The sequence below is a fragment of the Monopterus albus genome, unplaced genomic scaffold (assembly GCF_001952655.1).
Source record: "Monopterus albus unplaced genomic scaffold, M_albus_1.0 scaffold344.1, whole genome shotgun sequence".
Lineage (NCBI taxonomy): Eukaryota > Metazoa > Chordata > Actinopteri > Synbranchiformes > Synbranchidae > Monopterus > Monopterus albus.
This window is the reverse complement of record NW_018128224.1, coordinates 27861-46708: the sequence shown is the minus strand read 5'-3', so window position 1 is coordinate 46708 and position 18848 is coordinate 27861. Positions and strand designations below refer to the sequence as shown.

Here is an 18848-nt window from a genome sequence, read left to right as displayed (position 1 = left end):
CCAAACCATGCTGCAACCCCATAGCCTAAGATAGACTTAGTAGTTGCTTTGTAAAGGTTCATCATACTATTCTGGGTAACACCAAAGTCCCTAAGACTGCAGAGGAAATGCAGAAATGTAAGAGTACAAGGGTGAACCAAACAGGAGCCAAATGTACAAAGATGCAGTATTAATTTGTTCTTAACAACACACTATATTCCATCTTTTAATCCAGTGAAATTCTTCACGGTTTACTATACTCGTGTCGGCTCCTGCTCCTCCATTGAGTTCAGTATAGCACTTGACCACTATACTATAAATCAGTTAAATTAATGCATGGATAACACTGAGATCTGAATAAATATTTTTGCCCTGTAGGTCTTAAAGCTAAAGTTATGTGTTCCTGCACTCAACCATAAAGTTAGACTTCTGCAAAAGAGGGTAAAGTGGGTAAGATAGTTGAGATGTTAAACTTTTATTCAATACCAAAGGGAACATTTATGCTACAGTTTTTGTTAAACAAAAGCTCAAAAATGAAATGCACTAGTTGTCAACACATGGCTTACTTTTCTCTAATAAAGGCAGTTTTTTTCTTATAATCCTGGGTTGAAGTCGAAATGTGCACTGTGAAAGTAAAAGTCAATAAATAAAGTTATATCACAGTGTGTATTTTTGTGCTGAGGCCTTGGACTCTCTCAGTCAGGTCTGTCCTCTGTGATCTTTTGTCCACAGCAGTTGTCCTGGGACGAGGTGAGCCCAGTGGGATTATGGATTTGTCCACTTCCCTGGAAAAAGGAAATTAATTTCATATAAATTATAGTAACTAACATAGTTTAAAGTATGTATTCCAACTGTAAATGTGTCCAGTTAAATATCACCTGCTGGGCATCTTTGTGAAGGTTTTTCTGTTGGTACAGATGGTGCGGCGCATCACCAGGGCTGCTGCTGGACCTCCACAACAGCATCATCTCTGACACCAGAGCCGTCAGAGATAAGCAGGTGTTCTTCAGTGTTGACCAGCCACTTAACAGAAAAGACGGTAAATGTCCTGCATTTTCCATCAGACACGTGGGCGTTAGGGACACTTTCAATGCGCCAGCTGGAGACCCACTACTTTGCTCAACAAATACTATTTTACACATGCGTACAGTACATGTTTTGAGTTTAATTATTTTAACTAATTTGGAGGATTTGTTTAATCCAGGCAGGTTAGACGTCAGTGTGTTCGCCAGCAGACGCACCAGCGCGTTTTGGACAGCTGAGTGTGCGTTTCCGGGGGACTGAGAAAGTTTCGGAAAATATAACTCATTCACTTTCCTGAAATCGTTTTCTCTCAGCATTTTACCACACACCCGGTGCGACTTATACGACACATTCAGTCTTCTTCCAAACACAACACGCTCTCCTTGAAGAAAAGCCTCCCACGATGACGCCTTCTGCCGCGTGCGCTCAGCTGGCGAGTTGCGCAGCGCCACGCCAGCCAGCCCGAGGCTGCAGGCCGAGGTGGCAGGCCGCTTAGTCGGTGGATTCATGGTCCAGATATTTCTCCGACACCGGAGAACAGCAGACAAGGCCGAAGCAGAGGGAGTGGAAGCCATAGCCTAGTGGTCGCGAACAGACCTTCTCCTTGGTTCAACCTCTATTCAAGCAGTCACATAACGCGTAAAGATTCATTTGCTTAAGGAGTGGATTACAGGAGGCGGGTGTCTTTGCTGGTCTTTTTCACCATACCATATTTGCCTCGATAGTCCTAGAGAGGGGGTCAGGAGGGTGTGTCTTTAGACACTGGTGGGAAAAGTAATAACACACTGTAAAATGCTGTTACAAGAAAAATCCCTGCATTCAACATTTAGTTTAAGTAAAAGTACAGAATAATTACCAGTCAAATGCACTTGAAGTAGGCTATTTGAAGTAAGAGTAAAAGTAAAATAATTCTGAGTGTTAAGGTATAATATAGACTCATCAAGCTATTATGTTGTTTTATTTGATTAATATTGGTGGATTAACATGTGGGCAGCATTTAAATGTTGTAGTTTGCCGAGAGGACTAACTGTTAAATAGTTACAAACTGATCAAATATGATCAAATTTATCTTAATCTCCAAAGTAAGCAGGAGCTCCAACTATCAAATGAATGTGTTAGGGTAAAAAGCATTTCTTCAAACTGTAGAGATAATGCAGATTCTCAAGTAAGTATCTGGAAATTGCACTGAAGCACAGGTCATAGCTACACCTGTATACTGAGAGCAGTGAGGGGTTTGAAAACCTCTAACCAAATCATGTATTACTCACATATTTGCTCAGTAATATCAAACTGACATTGTAAAGTGCTCCACCTCCATTTTAACCTGCTTTAATTTCCACAACATTCACACAGAAAATAAAACTTTAATCATTTTTTCTGATGTGTCTGCAAAAAGCAGAAGGCAACTAGCTAATCAACGTCACAACTAAGCAAAAACAAACCTATGTTTTATCTATACAGTTTTCATCACATCAGAATTTCTAAAACTTTCAAACTTCCAAACCATTGAACTTTCACCAAGACCAAAACGTTCTGTCATGTCTGCAGTGTTTATTGTGAACCTAGGTGGTTCATGTGTCGTGTAGTTTGCCCATCCCATATCAAAAAGTTGGATGGCACATCATGTATCCAGTGCCATTGTTATAGTTTGCGGCCGTGTTCTTTAACAGTGTGCCACTGTGTCCGAAAAAATGCCAGGAAGGTAAAAACACTAATGTTGTCAAACTGGTTCGACAGCCTCCAAGCAGAGAAACACAAATGGGGACAAAGCTGGAACTCAAGTCATTTTGTTAACTGCTCTGTGAAAGACAATATGTCTATTTTGACTATAGAGGAAGTGAAAGTAAGGAAAATAAAGTGGAATTCAGTAGGGCTATATTAATAAATCATAAAACAGTGACCGCTGTTTCATTTGAAATAGTTTAAAATTCCAGATTTGCTTGAAAACAACTTATGTAAATAAAATTGTCATGTGTTTTGGAAATATCGAACAATGTGTTTTTAGTGTCATAATAATTTTATTTGATGATACAATGAAGAATAAAGCCCAGTCTTATGAGGGGAAAGAGAAAATATATATATTCAAAACTTGTAAGAACCTGGTTACTGAGATCAACCTGATGCAATCAAATGATAGGGATGACTTTCTTATCACAGGGTTTAGTGCAATTCAGCATTTACAGCATATTTATGGTTATTTTTTGTTACACATATTTCTGGCTTTCACAGTAATTACAAGCTTGTTCAAAGAAAAACACAGGTTAAAAATATAATAATAACATCCGACTGTGCCAAGAATCTTCGTGTGCAACTTTAGGCCAGCTCGTCCTTTGTTTAAAAAAATGTTGCTGTCCTTGTTTTCCTTCATTTCTCTTTGCTGCCACTAAATGCAAACCAGTGCTTAGTTTTGCCATCACCCCCACTCCCAGGAGGAAAAAAGATGCCATAAGGATCACTGAGAATGACAAGTTTTTGTGTGATATTCTTTCCCTCCATTTTCGTCCCTCCCTGCTCCTTCAGTGCCCCCCTGAGTCTTCACTCCCTGAGGGGCTATGTGGCATTTGGTTTACAGGCTTCTTGTAAATCATCACACTTGGCATGATCACAAAGGCCAGAATCACCACCAACAGGAGCACCACAGTGATGGAGATGATGGATGCCACTACAGCGTAATAGCACCGGTCCGAGCGGAAGAGACTGCGCAAACGGCCTCTCATCCTGCTGGGAGGCCTGCCTACATTGATCACAGTGGTTGTGGCTATTTCCTGCTCCACTGCACCTGAGTGGAGGTCACCGCTTGCTGGCACCTGGCTGCCATGACTCTTTTTAGGCAGGGTAAGGGCCTTGAGCTTAGTTTGGCTGCCGGGAGGAGGGTTCTTCAGGAGCAGTTTGCCCTTGCTGCGGTGGAAGCGGATAGACAGTGCCCTCTGCATATCTTTTGGGAGTTTGCCTATGATGTCCTCATTGTTGCCCAGGCGGGGCAGGTCCTGGCCGTGGGGGAGCTCGGTCAAGTCGCGACACACAGGGCAGGACAGGGTTTTGAGCTCAGGAGAGGACACGTTGATGCGAGCAAGGCACTCCAGACAGAAGGTGTGCCCACATGCCAGTAGCTTTGGGGTCTTGAAGACGTTATCATATGAACAGAAGCACACAGCACATTCAGTTTCCTCCACATCATCTTCAGGGGCATTTGTGTTCTTCCAGTGGCACTCTCCCTCTCTTTTGTGGCGTCTCCGGGCCTCCTCACTCCTCCCACGCTGCCTCTTCTCTCTTGAGTATTGGTCTCGTTCTCTCCTTCTCCCTCTTTCCACCTTCTCTGAGTCAGTGCTCCTTGATCTCCTCACTTTCACAGGCTTTTCTTTGTTCCAGTAGTCTGCTTTGCAGTTTGTCTCTTTTTGACTGAGTTTGGGTTTGACATTGGGGGCCTGTATGGCTCCACGGCTCTGGCTCCCTTCGGGCCTAGGTCTCTCCCTTTCACCACTCATGTTGGTGGGATGATGTTAGGAGTAGCGTGACAACTGTTTCCCAACAGAAGCTGTGGAAGATTAAACTCAGGATAAGTTTACCGTTTCCTAAAAACCAGCAGTGCAGGAACATTTATCAGCATTTACCTGAATAGTTATCACTGCTGTGTCATGGTGATGAAGTAATCACATAATCTCTTATCAAACATCCCTGTTGTAGTACGACACTATCTGTTCATTTTTTTCATTTAGTCAATGTGCATGTGGTGCTTTTGACTTGATAATTACTAGCTGTGTTTGTTTAATAGGCTTTCCTGCATGGAACTTTCAGCAAACATGTCTGTAGTGAGAACTGCTTCAAACAGGTTATAGTTCCTAAGGATTTTACGATCCTGCTCTCTCAGTGGGTTGGGACCTGTAAAACTAAACCAAAGGTGACATTGGTCTGTGTCACAGCATTGTTTTGAAATGTCATAACACACATTTCATGACACCTGAACATCTCAGATAGTCAGTCATTAACTCTGAGGTTCCTCATCCACAGGAGGTCCACATATCATATTTTTAGTTGTTGATTTCTTCCCAAATCTGGTTTGACATTTAGGAGTTTAGTTAAAAAGAAGGTTTGACATTTTCAGCAAAGATCAGCACAGAAAAACCTGCCTGTCTTAAAACAAAGAGTAAGAAAGTAACCAAGTGGACTGGGTTTGTGCACACACTGACCTGCTGAGGCAGATGAATGTTGGATCACGTTGTCAGAGACGATCTGAAAAGCAGCACAATCCTTGTTTGAATCAGTGCAGTAGAACCCTGCATGTAACCGAACATCATTACTAATAAGGTGGGGGGGGGGACTAAAAGTGTCAAACTGGAACTTTCAGCAACACCTGCTCTCCTCTTCTGCTAGAGTCTTTCCTCTCATGTCTTGTCTTTTATGGTAACGCAGCACCTCCTCCTCTGAACCCTCCTCCTTACCTCTGTGTGCTGCTGCCTCCCACCCTCCCTTCTTGTCCTGTCGGACTGGTTGGACCAGCTGTACTGAGCCAGTGGGTTTTTGTTGTGTCTGAGTGTGGAATACGTAGATAAACCAGGATATTGATTTAGACAACTCACACCGCAGAGCCTACTGGTATCAAAATATGAGTTAGAGGCAGCTCTGTCAGTCACTACAGCTGAATAATCAATCAACTTAATTAATGCAATATCTGTCCACTGTTGTTTTAACTGAGTGTTCAATATCAGCTTTGGTATCAGTGGCACGAAGAGCCATATGGGCGAATGAATGGATTACTGAGTTTTTTTTCTTGCTCCGTGTTACCATTTGTGTGATATCAACCAAGAACAGCAGAAGCTGCATGAGAACACGGCTACAGTGCTGTCAACACTGCATGGATCAGTGCCTCATTCCTGTCATGCATCTGCCAGAAAAACAAGAAAGACCTAACATAGCCTAACCTTTGCTCACTGCACAGTCAGTTACACAAGTCTTTTTGAATATATGAGAATACACCCTGAATGGGAAAAACACAACTCATGGTGGCACACGTGATGGTCAGTGCTGATTTACATACTGAGAATTGCATATGAACTGCATTACAAACATTTTGATTTGTCAGACTGCTCTTGATGAAAAGGATAATCACCTTTATTTCGCCAAGTATGTTACACACACAAAGAATTTGTTTCTGGTACAAAACTGAGGCAGCCATCTGCAGTGCCAACTAGAGTTGTTTTTGGCGGCCTGTTTTCATTTTAGTTTTATTCTAGTCTTTGTGTGAAGCTGTCATTTTAGTTTTTATTAGTTTTAGTTACGTTCATACTCTTTTTAGTCTAGTCTAGTTTTAGTCGACGAAAACTGATGACATTTTAGTCTAGTTTTAGTCAATGAAAATTGTATTTTAGTCTCTTTTTAGTAATGCAATTCTATTTAACCCAGTCAATATAGTATAAGTACCTAGTAGTATAGAGGAAACCAAAAGTTTCTTTTAGCCAAACCCATTTCAAACAAGGTTATCTTATTATATTATTGTTACTTTATAGACTCAAGGATACATCCAATACACATTTTGTGTGATTTTGTTGCCACATTTCTCCCCATCTTTTTCCACAACACATTGTTTTCTTTTCCGCTTCTATGTAATGAAAGTTTTTCCAAATGTCGTTTCTTCTTTTTCTCCCAATGACGAACCCCGGCTGGCCGGCCATCGATCCCTTTCTCTGTGTCAGACTCAACTTTGTTTGTTGTCGTCTTCTAACTAATGCCGCGAGTGGGGCTTAAGGAAGTGACGTCACCTGTGTCTGCGCAGTGCGACCTGATGCGGCGAGACACAGGAATGAAAATCACCCTAACAATAGAAATACTGGGGGGTTCAGTGCCTTGCCCAAGGACACTTTGACATGTAGACTACAGGCACCTCCAGCCCTCCGGTTAGGAGATGACTGCTCTACCCACTGAACCAGTCGCCCCCCAAGTCAGAAGTCGTGTTCTTATGAAGGATTCATGTGGCGTAACTACTGGAGGTATTCAAAAATAGAAAAATGCCACATTGATAAAAATATTTAAAGAACATTTTTACTCCAGGCTCAAACAGTTGGTCTTGTTGTAGTACAACTTCACCAGCAGGCTTGGAATTCATTCAAATAAGGCACCTAAATACGTAAGTTGTTGCACAATAGGGAACTTCCTGGTGCACTAAAAACCAAAACATTTTTACAAGCAGTCAGTCCAAACCAAGTGAAATATGTCTTTTGTTTGGCAAGGAAATAATGCAAGCCAAAAACTTTACTGGTTGGAAAACTTTACTGCCTTAGAAAAATGAAATTTAAACCAGATAAAGAGTTCAAAAGGATTTGAAAACAACAGTCTCTGAGCTGAAAAATCCACCCAGTTGATGCAGGGAACTGAAATCCAAGTGTGGAAACGTTTGTGGCCCAGCTGACGTGGCTGGTTTATGATTAAACCAGTCAGCAAGTTTGTGAACCACTTCTCCTAAAACCTTTTCTCTGCTCCATGTGTTTGGCTTCTGTGTGTGGTCAAATCTGGTTCATATTCACTATGATAAAGTCCATGCACACTGCCAAAAACACCATATCAAGATAAAGCAGAGCACTATTTCCCAATATGTGATAACAACAGAGCTGTTCATAAACCAAAAAACTAAATTTCCTCTTTATTTTTATGCATTTGAAAAACCTTTTCCTAACGGTTACCCAGACAGAGGACAGGGAGCATACCCCTGTGCTTTCTTTTTTTTTTTGTGCCACTGGTCCCATGAGCCTTTATCGCCACATCAGCCCAGCTCCTCTTTTGTTTTGCCCTGCTTGCGGGGCATCTTCTTGTTGCTGCTGTCCTCCAGCTCTTTGCTCTTGTAGTAGTGAGGAGCCACTTCAAGCAGCCAGCTGCTCTCTATCTCAATCACCTGCAGTGCAACATCAGCAGACGGAGGGAAACAGTTAAATTAGGGCTGCACGATTAATCGTTTTGTGAGCGTGATGTAGATACCTGTGTGATCTCAGTCTCACGTGACAATGATTCTGCTGTATTTGCATTAGAGATGCCTTGCATCAAACCAAGCACTCCCTTTTCCTTGCTAAGCTGCATTAACCAATAAGCGGAATGCATTACATCATGTGATGAGCTGTAAACAGGAAGAAAAGACTGATTCAAAAACAAATCCAACATGTTTGATATTGTAAAAGATATCCTTTGATGTCCTGCAACTATTTTTCAAACTGTGCAATGCCTGCCCTGTACACCTAGTGACACATAGCAGTTGAGGCAGAAATAAATCACTTTGCAGTTATTGGTTAACACAGCTTAGCGAGGAAAAGGGAGTGCTTGGTTTGATGCAAAAAATGGCAGAATCATTGTCAAGTGAGACTGAGATTGCACAGGGATCTATATCATGCTCACAAAATGATTAACCATGCAGCCATAAGTTAAATAGTGTACAAGAACCCTTGTCACACTTCCTCATTAACCGCTCACAAGCGGTTATTTCTTGGAAACTAGAGTTATTGAGAAGTATGTATGAGAAGTATTTGCATTTTAAACAATATATGTGTGTTTACTGATTGACTTCCACATTAGCAGACACGCCTCTGAAAAACAGACAACTGTTACGCATCATCTCCTATAAATGTACTTTAAATATTTGAGAAAGAGATTTAGAGGACTATTTAAAGGTAAACAGTGTCCCATCCCGAGCAGACCAACCTGTCTCATGAACTCTTTGGTGGTGAAGACCAGCTCGTGGTAGATGAGCCAGCGGGGCTGCTCCTCGAACAGAGAGCTGTTGGGGTGGACGTAGACCGTCTGCTGGTGCTTCACTGTCTTGTAGCCACCTTTGCTCAGTCGTGCTGTGTGATAGAAATATCCTGCTGTCACTGCCTGAGAAGAGGAAAAGACAGAAATGGGGAAGAGGAGTTTATTAACAGCTGATTAATCGCCATGTTGAACAGAAATCAAAGTGCGTGTGTGGAATAAAAACCAAATTATACTGTAAATTTATGTCCCTTACTGATCCCTATATATGATTACTTCAGAGAGATCAAAGGTCACAGCCAGACACTAAATAAAAACACTGCGATGTGCTTGGAGCAGATACTGTAACAATGACTGTTGTTTTAACACCCAAACTATTTACACCTACTGCAACCCAGGCCAGGTAGTGTTGGGTGTGTTCACAAAACTAATGCCTCAAGTGACAGTCATGGGGTTTGGAAAAGTACACAAACTTCTGTATGCCATTTCCACTTAAACATTTCAAAATGGCAAATTCCCTTTATGTTTGACGTCAGTGCACCCTGGCTTAAAACAAGCACTGCACAGAATGCCACTAAAGCCACTTCACAAATAAAAACTCTACAACTCATAAAATGTCAGCAAAGTGTCCAATATAAGCAACAAGACCTGCTTTCTTTTGATTCTAATAATTAACTATGCATGGTTTAATTACTGATCGAACTTTGTATTCATAATATGAAATATGGTATGGGATTGCTTTTGCCATTTGGTTGTAGGATTTGGCACAGATTTAACACAAAACCAATGTGTAACAGGAAAAGGTGCAACCCAGCTAAAAAGAACAAACGCCCTTTCTTATCTCAAGTGGTTTAGGGGTGCGTGCACAGCACACACAGACCCTGATATGAGAAGGTCAATCACCCAGCCTGTGTTCAGTGATGAGTTACAGGTTTACTCTTACGCTTTCGAAACTTTTGAAACTATATACTTTTGCTACTATCTTGTGGTGGGAAGCATCCATTTGCCTGGTGTTCTTGAGTGAATACATGGGTGGTATCTGACAGTAACCCTTCACCTGCCTATGAAGACATGAGGCTAAAACATGATATTCAACTTGTCGAAGTGCTGCCCTCCACTGGGTCAGGTTTCAAATGCTTGCATCTTGAGTTGTTTGGCATAAATCAGTTTTAAGAAGCAGTAAATATCAAATCACATAGTGTTCTGTGTTTGTTTTAGAAAACAATCATTTTGATATTTTCTGTGGGTTTTGAATGCAACAGATTTAGTTCTGCAGTGCTTTCATTTCTGCATTTCACTATTGCTGCAGATGCTCTGATTTCCCACCTCTCAGTCAGTTACAGCACCTTTGGAACAGACCTGTGAATGCGCCAAAACAGTCTCGCAGCTAAAATCTTTAATAAGAATATTTTTGCATGGGCCCCTTAGGATTAGTGAGGTGAAATCTTTATTCTACACCAGTGACTCATTTTTAATTTAATACAGTTTTTATTTTTTCCAAACAGACTACAGCTATTCAACTCCTGATGCTCAGGGCAAATTGTTCCTGATGTTCAAAGAGACAAATGGCTGTTATAGTCTGGTACAAACCTAAATTGAGAGCATATTGTCTGATGAAAAACAACTACAGCAGAGCACCTTATGTGAAGCAGAATATGGTCAAAGGTTCACAGATCTCTGTGCACGATTACACTCAGTTTATTACCACTAGCTAGAGACAGGCGGGTTTACTGATCTCTCTGACAATTGTGTATTTGCCACGTGACTATGGTGAGAGTAAAGAAAGTCCACTAAGTTTTATTGCTCATTATACAATGAGTTAAGAGAAGAAATCTTTAGCAAAATGTCCTTTGTTCCTGAGTTCTTCTGGATCAATGATTATAAGAAACCTGAGCTGCGTTTCAGAAAGGGAACCTTCTGTGAGGTTGATCATATTTGTTGGCAGTGGGACTGGACACAAAGTTAGCTGTTGGCAACTAAACCAAAGTTGAGATGCCATGTTTTTGTCAGGAAGCTGTGGATGACTTTCTCAGTGCCACTAACCTTGCGGATGGGCACACTGTCTCCCTGGCAGCTGACCACCTCCACCTCTATGCGTTCCATCAGACCCTCCAGCTGCTCTCTGACGTCCCGGGCTCTTCTCATGGAGCGGAACTGGATGAAATTCTCATAGCACCACTGTGTGGAGTAGCCGCTCTCCAGCCACTGAGAGAGAGAGACATTGTGACTGCAGGTCATACAGCAACTGGGTTCTAGTTGGGAATGGGCTCTTCAGGGCTCTTTTGCACCCACAATCAATATCTGTAAATCAGTGGTTCCTAACGTGGAGACTGGATCACATAAGGGGATGCGAGATAAATCTCAGGGTTTACAATACAGTATATATAACAGAAGATGAAAGCAGGAAACCATATCTGCGCATATTTTTCAGTCTAATCTTTTTTTATTTAAACATGCTAAGGATGGCAATGTTGGTCTGGGGGTAAAAATTCACTCTGAATGGTGATGAAAAGACAAAAAAGAAGGGGAACTGCTGTAAAATACTGCATGAAATAATGTTGAAAATAAGTTATAGGCTACAAACTGTTTAAATGTAGTTGATTACCACTGAGCAGGAAACAGATGTCTGAAACCAGTAGCAGGAAACTTGTTTAATGGTGCATACACCACATATTTGTGTAACGGGCCACAGAAAATCAGAGAATTTGGTTATTTGTTCCATGCTAGGGCCAGATGCTAAACATGAACACTAATGCAGTTCAGAAGGGTAACAAAGCAATACTGTAAATCCTGCCTGACAGTGCTGCATTCAGTACTGGCACTGTGTCAGAAAGACAACTCTAACACAACTCCAGCATTGTCCAATATCCAGTCCTCATCAAGTATGTAAATATGTAAATACACAAAATACTGCATTAGAAAGACTGTTTAATAAAATGCAGGAAAATGTCAGCATTTACTTATGGCCTCAAAGATTCACGCAGAACCGAATGAACACCTCTCTCATGCAGGTTTCTTGGACTGGACTACCTCAGACTCCAAATTTGTATTTTGAAAACATGGTACTTCAGCCATGGCTGCTGTTATCCAGCTGTGTTTATACCTGTGTGTAGACGTTGAGCAGCACCAGGTGGTCTCCCCCTGGCACCACAAAGTTCATCCTTGTGTTATCAGCGTGCACCACCTTGTCTTTGGGCCGGTAGAAAATGGAGTTGTTTACCGACAGCATGGCTGCTATCGTCAACACTTCCTCTGAGCACTTGTACCTGGTGAGAGGTGGACAAGGAAAATCAAATAGATTTCTTTCTGAACTCCCACGGCATGTTCACTGAATAAATAATATACATTTTCCATTTCTCCCAGCTCACATGCTGGGTACATGTTTTTCTGGTACCAAGAAGAAGCAGTATACCAGCTCAAATCTGAGCACAAACAGACTTCCTTTAATCTTGCGAACTGCTTTCTCCCTTACAGACCCAACAACAGTCTTGTCATGCTTGAAAAATTGATGTTCAAACTCATATTTACAATAAGTGCCTTGTCCAGTGCCCATTTTGCTGTTTATCCCATTTAAATCTTCATTTAGCTTCTCTGTTATTGTCTATATTGATTAACCTATTCCATAACCAGGTGAAACAAATCTTCCACCAAACCGCACAGGTTTCCCATCACATGGTGCCTGTTCTTCCTCTGGAGGGCTGATTATGAATAGCTTTACTACTGGAGTAACTTCCATGATCCCAAACCCCAGCTGCACAATCAAAGAACCAGACAAACATAAGCCTTGGAGAGTTTGGAAAGAAAATCAATGCCTCTATCTGATTTAATGGATTTTATACTTTGTGCAGTATTTAGGCAAATGGTTTGTCCTGTAAAATGAATGGAATGCTTAAGTTGACTTACTGTTCTGAGGCCAGGATCATCTTGCTCAGCATGGGGTCCACTGGTAGCTCGGCCATCCTGCGACCAAGCTGACAAGCAAGAACAAACTGTTATTTATTCATTTAATAAACAAGTAAAAACTAGAACAGGTTACCAGTAACCAATAATGCAATTGTCCAGACTCACTGAAAGACGGGGTGCTTGATAACCACTGATTAACAAGACCAGCCTTGTAAAAATGCTCTAGGTTTTAAATGCCATGAGTCATCTCTTCCATTACTATCATCACATTTGATCAAGGAAGTAACTGCTCAGTGCTGGAATCCATGACAAAAATAAAATGCCTCACATATGTACAGTAAACAGAGCAGTACACATACAAATATCCAGGCGAATAGAGGGGAAACAGACACATTACACACATCAAAACAAAAACATATGTATCTTTTTTTTCTGTGATTAAAGTTAAGAATGCAAAAAAAAAAAAGTTTCTTCTGTTGTAGATTTGACTCTGGAAAGGGAATAGTGTTGGTGGAATAATTAATATTTATTAGTAAATCACTGTTTAAAATATTCATAACACCCCACCTCCCTCTTCTGGGTCTCCACTAACCCCTGAGGTAAAAATGTGCCTTTTCAGACACTAAATGCTCCACTCTGCCCACCAGCTAGTCTCTAACTGTGTCTGCTGTTTAGTGATGAGCAGGAAGCATACAGTGGGTTCTCTGAAAACAGCTGAAAATGACATGAAAGTGAACCAAAACAGTGAAGGTGCAGGCCAGACAGCTTAACAATGAGCACAGACTCCCTGTAAAGCCCCTTAAAACCAAAAGGAGCTGGTGACTGAGATGGTCATCACCATCATTTGATACATGGTTGGTATAAAAATATTGATTATAGCTGCTTTAAACCTAAGGAGAGGTTTGGTAAACATGGCCCCTGAGTTTGTACCTTGGTGAGCTCTCCTAGATGGTTGAGTGCTCCCAGGGCATAGAGCTGCTCCAGCGCCAGGACCAGAGTCTCATGAGGAGGTGGGTCCATGAAGTCAAAGTGAATGAGGTCATTGATGCCTGCAACCAGGAAGTTATTTCACAGTCAAGGAGAGTATGTGAAGTGTATGAAATGGCATCATTCATTCATCATTATATCGTCACCTAGACTCTTTAGCAGCAGGACGACATTTCCCAAGTTGGTTCTCTGAATCTCAGGGACAGTCGTTTCCTCCATTTCATGTTGAAAGGCCCAGGCTGTGTAAAGCCTGAAACATTTCCCAGCAGCCACTCTGCCTGCACGGCCTGCTCTCTGGTTAGCTGAAGCCTGAGAGCGCAATAGATACTCATGAGTTGGCAAAACCTTTAGAACCTAACAGACGCTAACAATACACACACAGATTTCAACAAGATCTGCATCGATAAAAAGACACGCTTTGACATATGATATATTGACCTTTGTGTATTTCAGCAACAAGGAAGTACTTTGTATTTTGTCATGTCTACAGTGGAAATGAGAATGTGCTGCACTGTGTAAACTGACACGTTCCCCATCTGAATATCTTGAGCCTACATTTCACTTCAGACAGAACTGGAAGAAAATGAGACTTCCTTCTAAAATGGTTTGTCAAACATTGACTGCTATTTATGTACCAGCATTAATTACATCAGTTCTCGCACACAGCTCTAGGATCAGTCTTGGTGACTGTGTTTAACAATGTGACCTCAGAAAACTTCTGAATATGCCAGAAGATTTCTGAATGTGACCCTTCAACATGTGTGCTAATAATATAATTCTTCATCTAAGACACAGTCACAGTTAAACTATTACACATAGTTCAGTTTTCCATGACATGGCCTTAAGCTTGCCAAGTTAATAATAAGGTAATTAATGCCAAACATAACTGTGCACCCAAGTTTGTCTTGTTCCATCTGATATCTCCAGTGGATGTGGTATTATCAGGCCATATGACCCCCTCATTAATGTGGACATGTCTTCTCAACTTTGAGAGGAGTTTAAAAGGCTGTGTGAGCCAGTCAGGACTGCAGCATTTTACTTGTATAGCAACTGGAAACTAAAATACAAAACTGGAACAAATGAAAAGGAAGCATAAGGTCAATATCACAGCTTGTAGCCTGCACCATCAGTTCACTTTAACATTAATGCTTGTTAGTCATTAAGAAAAACAGCAAGCAATTACCCGTGAGCAGGGAGTGACTATGAGTGACTCCATCCCAGTGCGGGCGTTGTAACTCTTCTGTTTGCAGAAGCCTGGGTCAATGACGTAGATGATGCCATCTATGGTCAGTGATGTTTCTGCTATATTAGTAGCCACAACCACCTTGTTTTGACAGAACGACAAAATGTACAATGCCAAGAGCTAAAGTGAGTATCAAGAGCTCCAGTATCAAAGCCAGATGAGGATTAAATCCAGTTGTTATACAACGGCAACAAAGATGTAAGAAATCTTTAAACCAAGAACATTCCTGTTAAAATCTGTAACAAAAACAAATAAATAAGCAAATAAAACAAAAACTAAGTTCTTCTACCGAATGTTGTTATACTACAGCAGCCTCTGTTGGTGAATAATAGCATGGACATTTAATCTGGGTAAATACAAGGAAGCTCTTATTACACAACACAAAGTAAACAGATAATACACCTATTGTCTTCATTTACTGGATGTGTGTAAAACAAGTAACCCCATTTAGTGCCTGCCAAGTATTGCCAATATTAATAATACTACATCAAGGCAATTGTATAAAGTAACAGTAAAGGTGTTCCAAATATTTTCCAAGTATCTGGAGCAGCTGTGGCTCAGGAGGTAGAGTGGGTCCTCTCCTAACCGGAAGGTTGGCAGCTCAATTCCCAGCTTCGCCAGTGCAAATGGGTAAATAGTGTTAAAGTGCTTTGAGTTTACTGCATTGCATAAAGAATGCTATACATGTCCATTTATCATTCTGAAAAGAAATTAGACATCATCTGACCTTACGAGCCCCAGGTGGAGTGGGGTTGAAGATCTTTGCCTGCATGTCAGAGGGCAGATTGGCGTATATAGGAAGAACCAACAGCTCTGCTATTTTAGATCCAAGCCGCCTGCATCTCTCCTGGAGCAGCTCGCAACATGCTTCGATCTCCTCCTGCCAGACACACATGGGCAATGAGCTTAAAGACCAAATCAAGACCAAAGGTCAAGGATACTAACTCTGAGGTGTGTAAATTGATGCATCCAAAATCAATACGCACACATTACACACAAAAGGAGGAGAAGGAGTCCAACAATCTGTCATTACAACTGTATCCAAACTTTGTAACCTATTTGCAAAATCTCAAAGAATCCCATGTTTGATATACTTGATATAATACCTGGCCAGTGAGGAAGACCAGGATGTCTCCTGGTGACTGGGTGACATGAATCTGCAGGACTGACACCACACATGCTTCGAGGTAGTCTGCCTCTGGAGCCTGGACAACACAACATACATATACTTGGATCAGGGGACTGGTACAGAACAGTATCAGTTTTGGTGGCATGAGGTGTCAAGACTCATTCAAAATGCTGTGGGTCTGGTGGCCCACACAGGAGCTGTAAACCCATCTCTAGCTCAAGGATGATGCACTAACTAAAATTTTATTTATTGTTCCCTTTTATAAAAATATTTCCATAAATGACAGAGAAAACAGAAAATGTTTCGGAGTAATGTTTTGTTTAAAGTAGTCAGGAAAAAAGACCGTGTTCTTATATTTGTCCTTTTTCCCCATCAAGCAACAAAAAATGTATCACTTAAAAAATAGAATATATACTGTATAAAGCAAATAGCATGCTAGTTCCTACTTTGGTGTAGAAGATGTCGACAGGGAACCTCCTGCCAGGGATCCTGAAGACAGGTGCGTCGTCGAAGAACCGGGAGAAGTGCTCAGTATCCAGAGTGGCGCTGGCCACCAGAACCTTCAGGTCTGGTCTGAACCTGGCGATGTCCTTAATCAGACCAAACAGGATGTCCGTGTGGAGAGTTCGCTCGTGGGCCTCATCTATGATTATCACACTAGTGGGAGACAGAGAAAGGAGGGGTAAAGGGGATGACTGAGTCTAACACATATTCATTTGAAATGTGAAACTGCAGAGGAAAAATGTGGGATGTAGCAATGTTGAGTTTAATATCACAGCAGTCTAAATACTGCAGTTTTAGCCACAAAATAGAAACAAGCTCCCCACAGATCTTTAAACAGCAGCTATGAAGGAAGTCATGCTGCAGAACTGCTCACAGACCAAAATTTCAAAACTGCCAGGACCTGTCAATCATCCAGGTAATCAAATGACAACTGATCTTGCAGAAATTTAGCCAGATTCTAAAACTACTGGAGGCAACAAAAATCTACTTTAGTCCGTACAGTGTCTGCTGAGCTTGAATACAACTCCTTGGCAACTCCACTCTTTTCATTACCTGTAGCTGGCCAGGTCAGGCTCAGTGAGAAACTCTCGGAGCAACATGCCATCTGTCATGTACTTGAGCACTGTTCTCTCTGATGTGCAGTCCTCAAAACGAATACTATAACCCACCTGGATAAAGGAATAAAAGTTATCATGAAAACATGGATTTGAGATTTTTTCTACCGCTTCAATTTGTTTTAAGAAAGTCAATAATGTTCTGTAATAAAATAAAGACAGAAAAAAAGTTAAATACTGGACATCAGCAGTACACAATAACGTGAACTACAGCATAATACAGAATTCAATGTTGTACAGGTCTCAGCGTGCATCCTTTAGCTCCATCTAGACCTGATAAATCCTGCAAGCAGGTCTCACTGCTGTTATATATGCATATTAAATGAAAATTAACTGGGATCATGCGTCCATCTCACCTCATTACCAAGCTTCACACTCATTTCCTCTGCTACTCTGGCTGCCACTGACATGTGCCACTCTGCGAGGCTGCGTACATCCAATCTTCATGCCTGCTTCAGTGTAGCCCTGAGAGAGGAACAGGAGGTTGAAGGGTAGATTCATTTTTCCCAGTTACCACTCTGTCCAAAGACAACAAAATCCACCTCATGACACTCACATCTTCCAGGAGATACTGTGGGATCTGAGTGGTCTTTCCAGAGCCTGTCTCCCCCTCAATGATGAGTATCTGGTGCTCATGGATGGCAGCTAGCAGGTCGTCTCTGTAAGGGAAGATGGGCAGACTGCGTCGGACCTCCAGCATGGACTGCTTCTTCAGCTCTGCCTGCGACAGAGCTGGGGTCTCCTGATCCTGAGCACATCAAGGGCAGAAGAAAAGGCCACTTCAGCATATTGAAGCAATACTTTTTCACTAGATTCTATTATTTACAGATATATAATGAGTAAAAGGAAATTAGTCTCTCTCTTTTTTCCCCAACAGACATATCAGCTGTGGTGAAATGTACCTTCATGCACAGATGAGGGACGGGCTACAGAGATCTGACAAGATCCCATCTTTATAACCCCAAACACACAGATTTAAAACATTTTTCTAACTTCAGCATCAACTGACTCAGACTCAAGTGACATCACCTGAGGCAATTTATCAAACTTTGTGCAGATCCCTCTAATTAACAATAGCTGAATTGTTTTTATCAGTTGTCATTACTGGGAGAATGAAATTAAAACTGAGACACAAATAATAAAGAAGAGGTGGAAAGCACCAAATGAACCCCACCTTTTCTGTCCGGGTTCCCTTCATGGTAATGGCAGTGCTGACAAAGTCAATCATCTCATCCTCCTCCAGGATGAGCTGGTATTTCTCCAGCTCCTGCCTCATCCCTTGTTCTCGCTCCTTCTTGGCCCCGAAGCTAAGTGAGGCCGTCTTCAGTCTCTCCTCCTCCCAGCGGCCTTGCTCTCCTCCCAGCTCCATGGGTGTTTCCTCTAGCTCCAGGTCTCTCTGAGGCACCTCCTGTCCAGCAGTGGGAGAGAGGGATGGGGGGGATTGAAGATATGTACACTTTAGTAGGTCACTGTTTATGCTCACTGTGTCAGTATGTGGCACCCCTCCTTGCTCCTACCTTGCTTCTCTTTTCCTCTGGCATATAGTACCTGTTCTTCCTCTCCTCATGTTCCTTGGCACCAGCCTTTTTGTAATCTTTAGCCAGGTCCCAAAGGGTGTGTTTGTATTCCAGCTCCTTCTTCTCCCTCTCAGACAGCTCATCTGTAGAGAAAAGGTACTCCTCATCAATGATCTCTGCCTCCAGGTCTTCCAGCTTCTCTGCCTCTCTCTTCTTTAGAT

At 41.7% G+C, this 18848-nt stretch overlaps 3 protein-coding genes across 3 annotated transcripts in view; all 3 read right to left on the bottom strand.

The window, feature by feature from the left end:
• Positions 1-502: 502 nt before the first annotated feature.
• LOC109974722 (uncharacterized) lies at positions 503-1713 on the bottom strand. The gene is made up of 2 exons (XM_020625073.1): positions 858-1713; positions 503-764 (listed from the first exon to the last, which is right to left on the bottom strand). The coding sequence occupies exons 1-2, from the start codon at positions 1575-1577 to the stop codon at positions 675-677; spliced, it is 810 nt and encodes a 269-aa protein (XP_020480729.1). The 5' UTR covers positions 1578-1713; the 3' UTR covers positions 503-674.
• A 930-nt stretch (positions 1714-2643) lies between these two features.
• rnf183 (ring finger protein 183) lies at positions 2644-5340 on the bottom strand. The gene is made up of 2 exons (XM_020625074.1): positions 5190-5340; positions 2644-4537 (listed from the first exon to the last, which is right to left on the bottom strand). The coding sequence occupies exon 2, from the start codon at positions 4485-4487 to the stop codon at positions 3519-3521; it is 969 nt and encodes a 322-aa protein (XP_020480730.1). The 5' UTR covers positions 4488-4537; positions 5190-5340; the 3' UTR covers positions 2644-3518.
• Positions 5341-7635: 2295 nt separating this feature from the next.
• dhx16 (DEAH (Asp-Glu-Ala-His) box polypeptide 16) overlaps positions 7636-18848 on the bottom strand; it is a 14545-nt gene continuing 3332 nt past the window's right edge. Inside the window, 17 exon segments of the mRNA XM_020625029.1 lie at positions 7636-7885; positions 8683-8856; positions 10774-10935; positions 11834-11996; positions 12634-12701; positions 13564-13682; positions 13767-13929; positions 14804-14944; positions 15591-15743; positions 15970-16068; positions 16439-16649; positions 17049-17164; positions 17467-17521; positions 17523-17575; positions 17667-17858; positions 18285-18518; positions 18628-18840. Of these exon segments, the coding sequence (XP_020480685.1) occupies positions 7757-7885; positions 8683-8856; positions 10774-10935; positions 11834-11996; positions 12634-12701; positions 13564-13682; positions 13767-13929; positions 14804-14944; positions 15591-15743; positions 15970-16068; positions 16439-16649; positions 17049-17164; positions 17467-17521; positions 17523-17575; positions 17667-17858; positions 18285-18518; positions 18628-18840 (2445 nt within the window). The 3' untranslated portion in view covers positions 7636-7756.

Bases quoted from the DNA above. Each gene is read 5' to 3' on its own strand.
- rnf183 (XM_020625074.1), bottom strand. From the start codon at position 4,487: ATGAGTGGTGAAAGGGAGAGACCTAGGCCCGAAGGGAGCCAGAGCCGT.
- LOC109974722 (XM_020625073.1), bottom strand. From the start codon at position 1,577: ATGGCTTCCACTCCCTCTGCTTCGGCCTTGTCTGCTGTTCTCCGGTGT. The intron at 765-857 runs GTGATATTTAAC...TCCTTTTTCCAG, and splicing joins TTCACAAAGATGCCCAGCAG to GGAAGTGGACAAATCCATAA.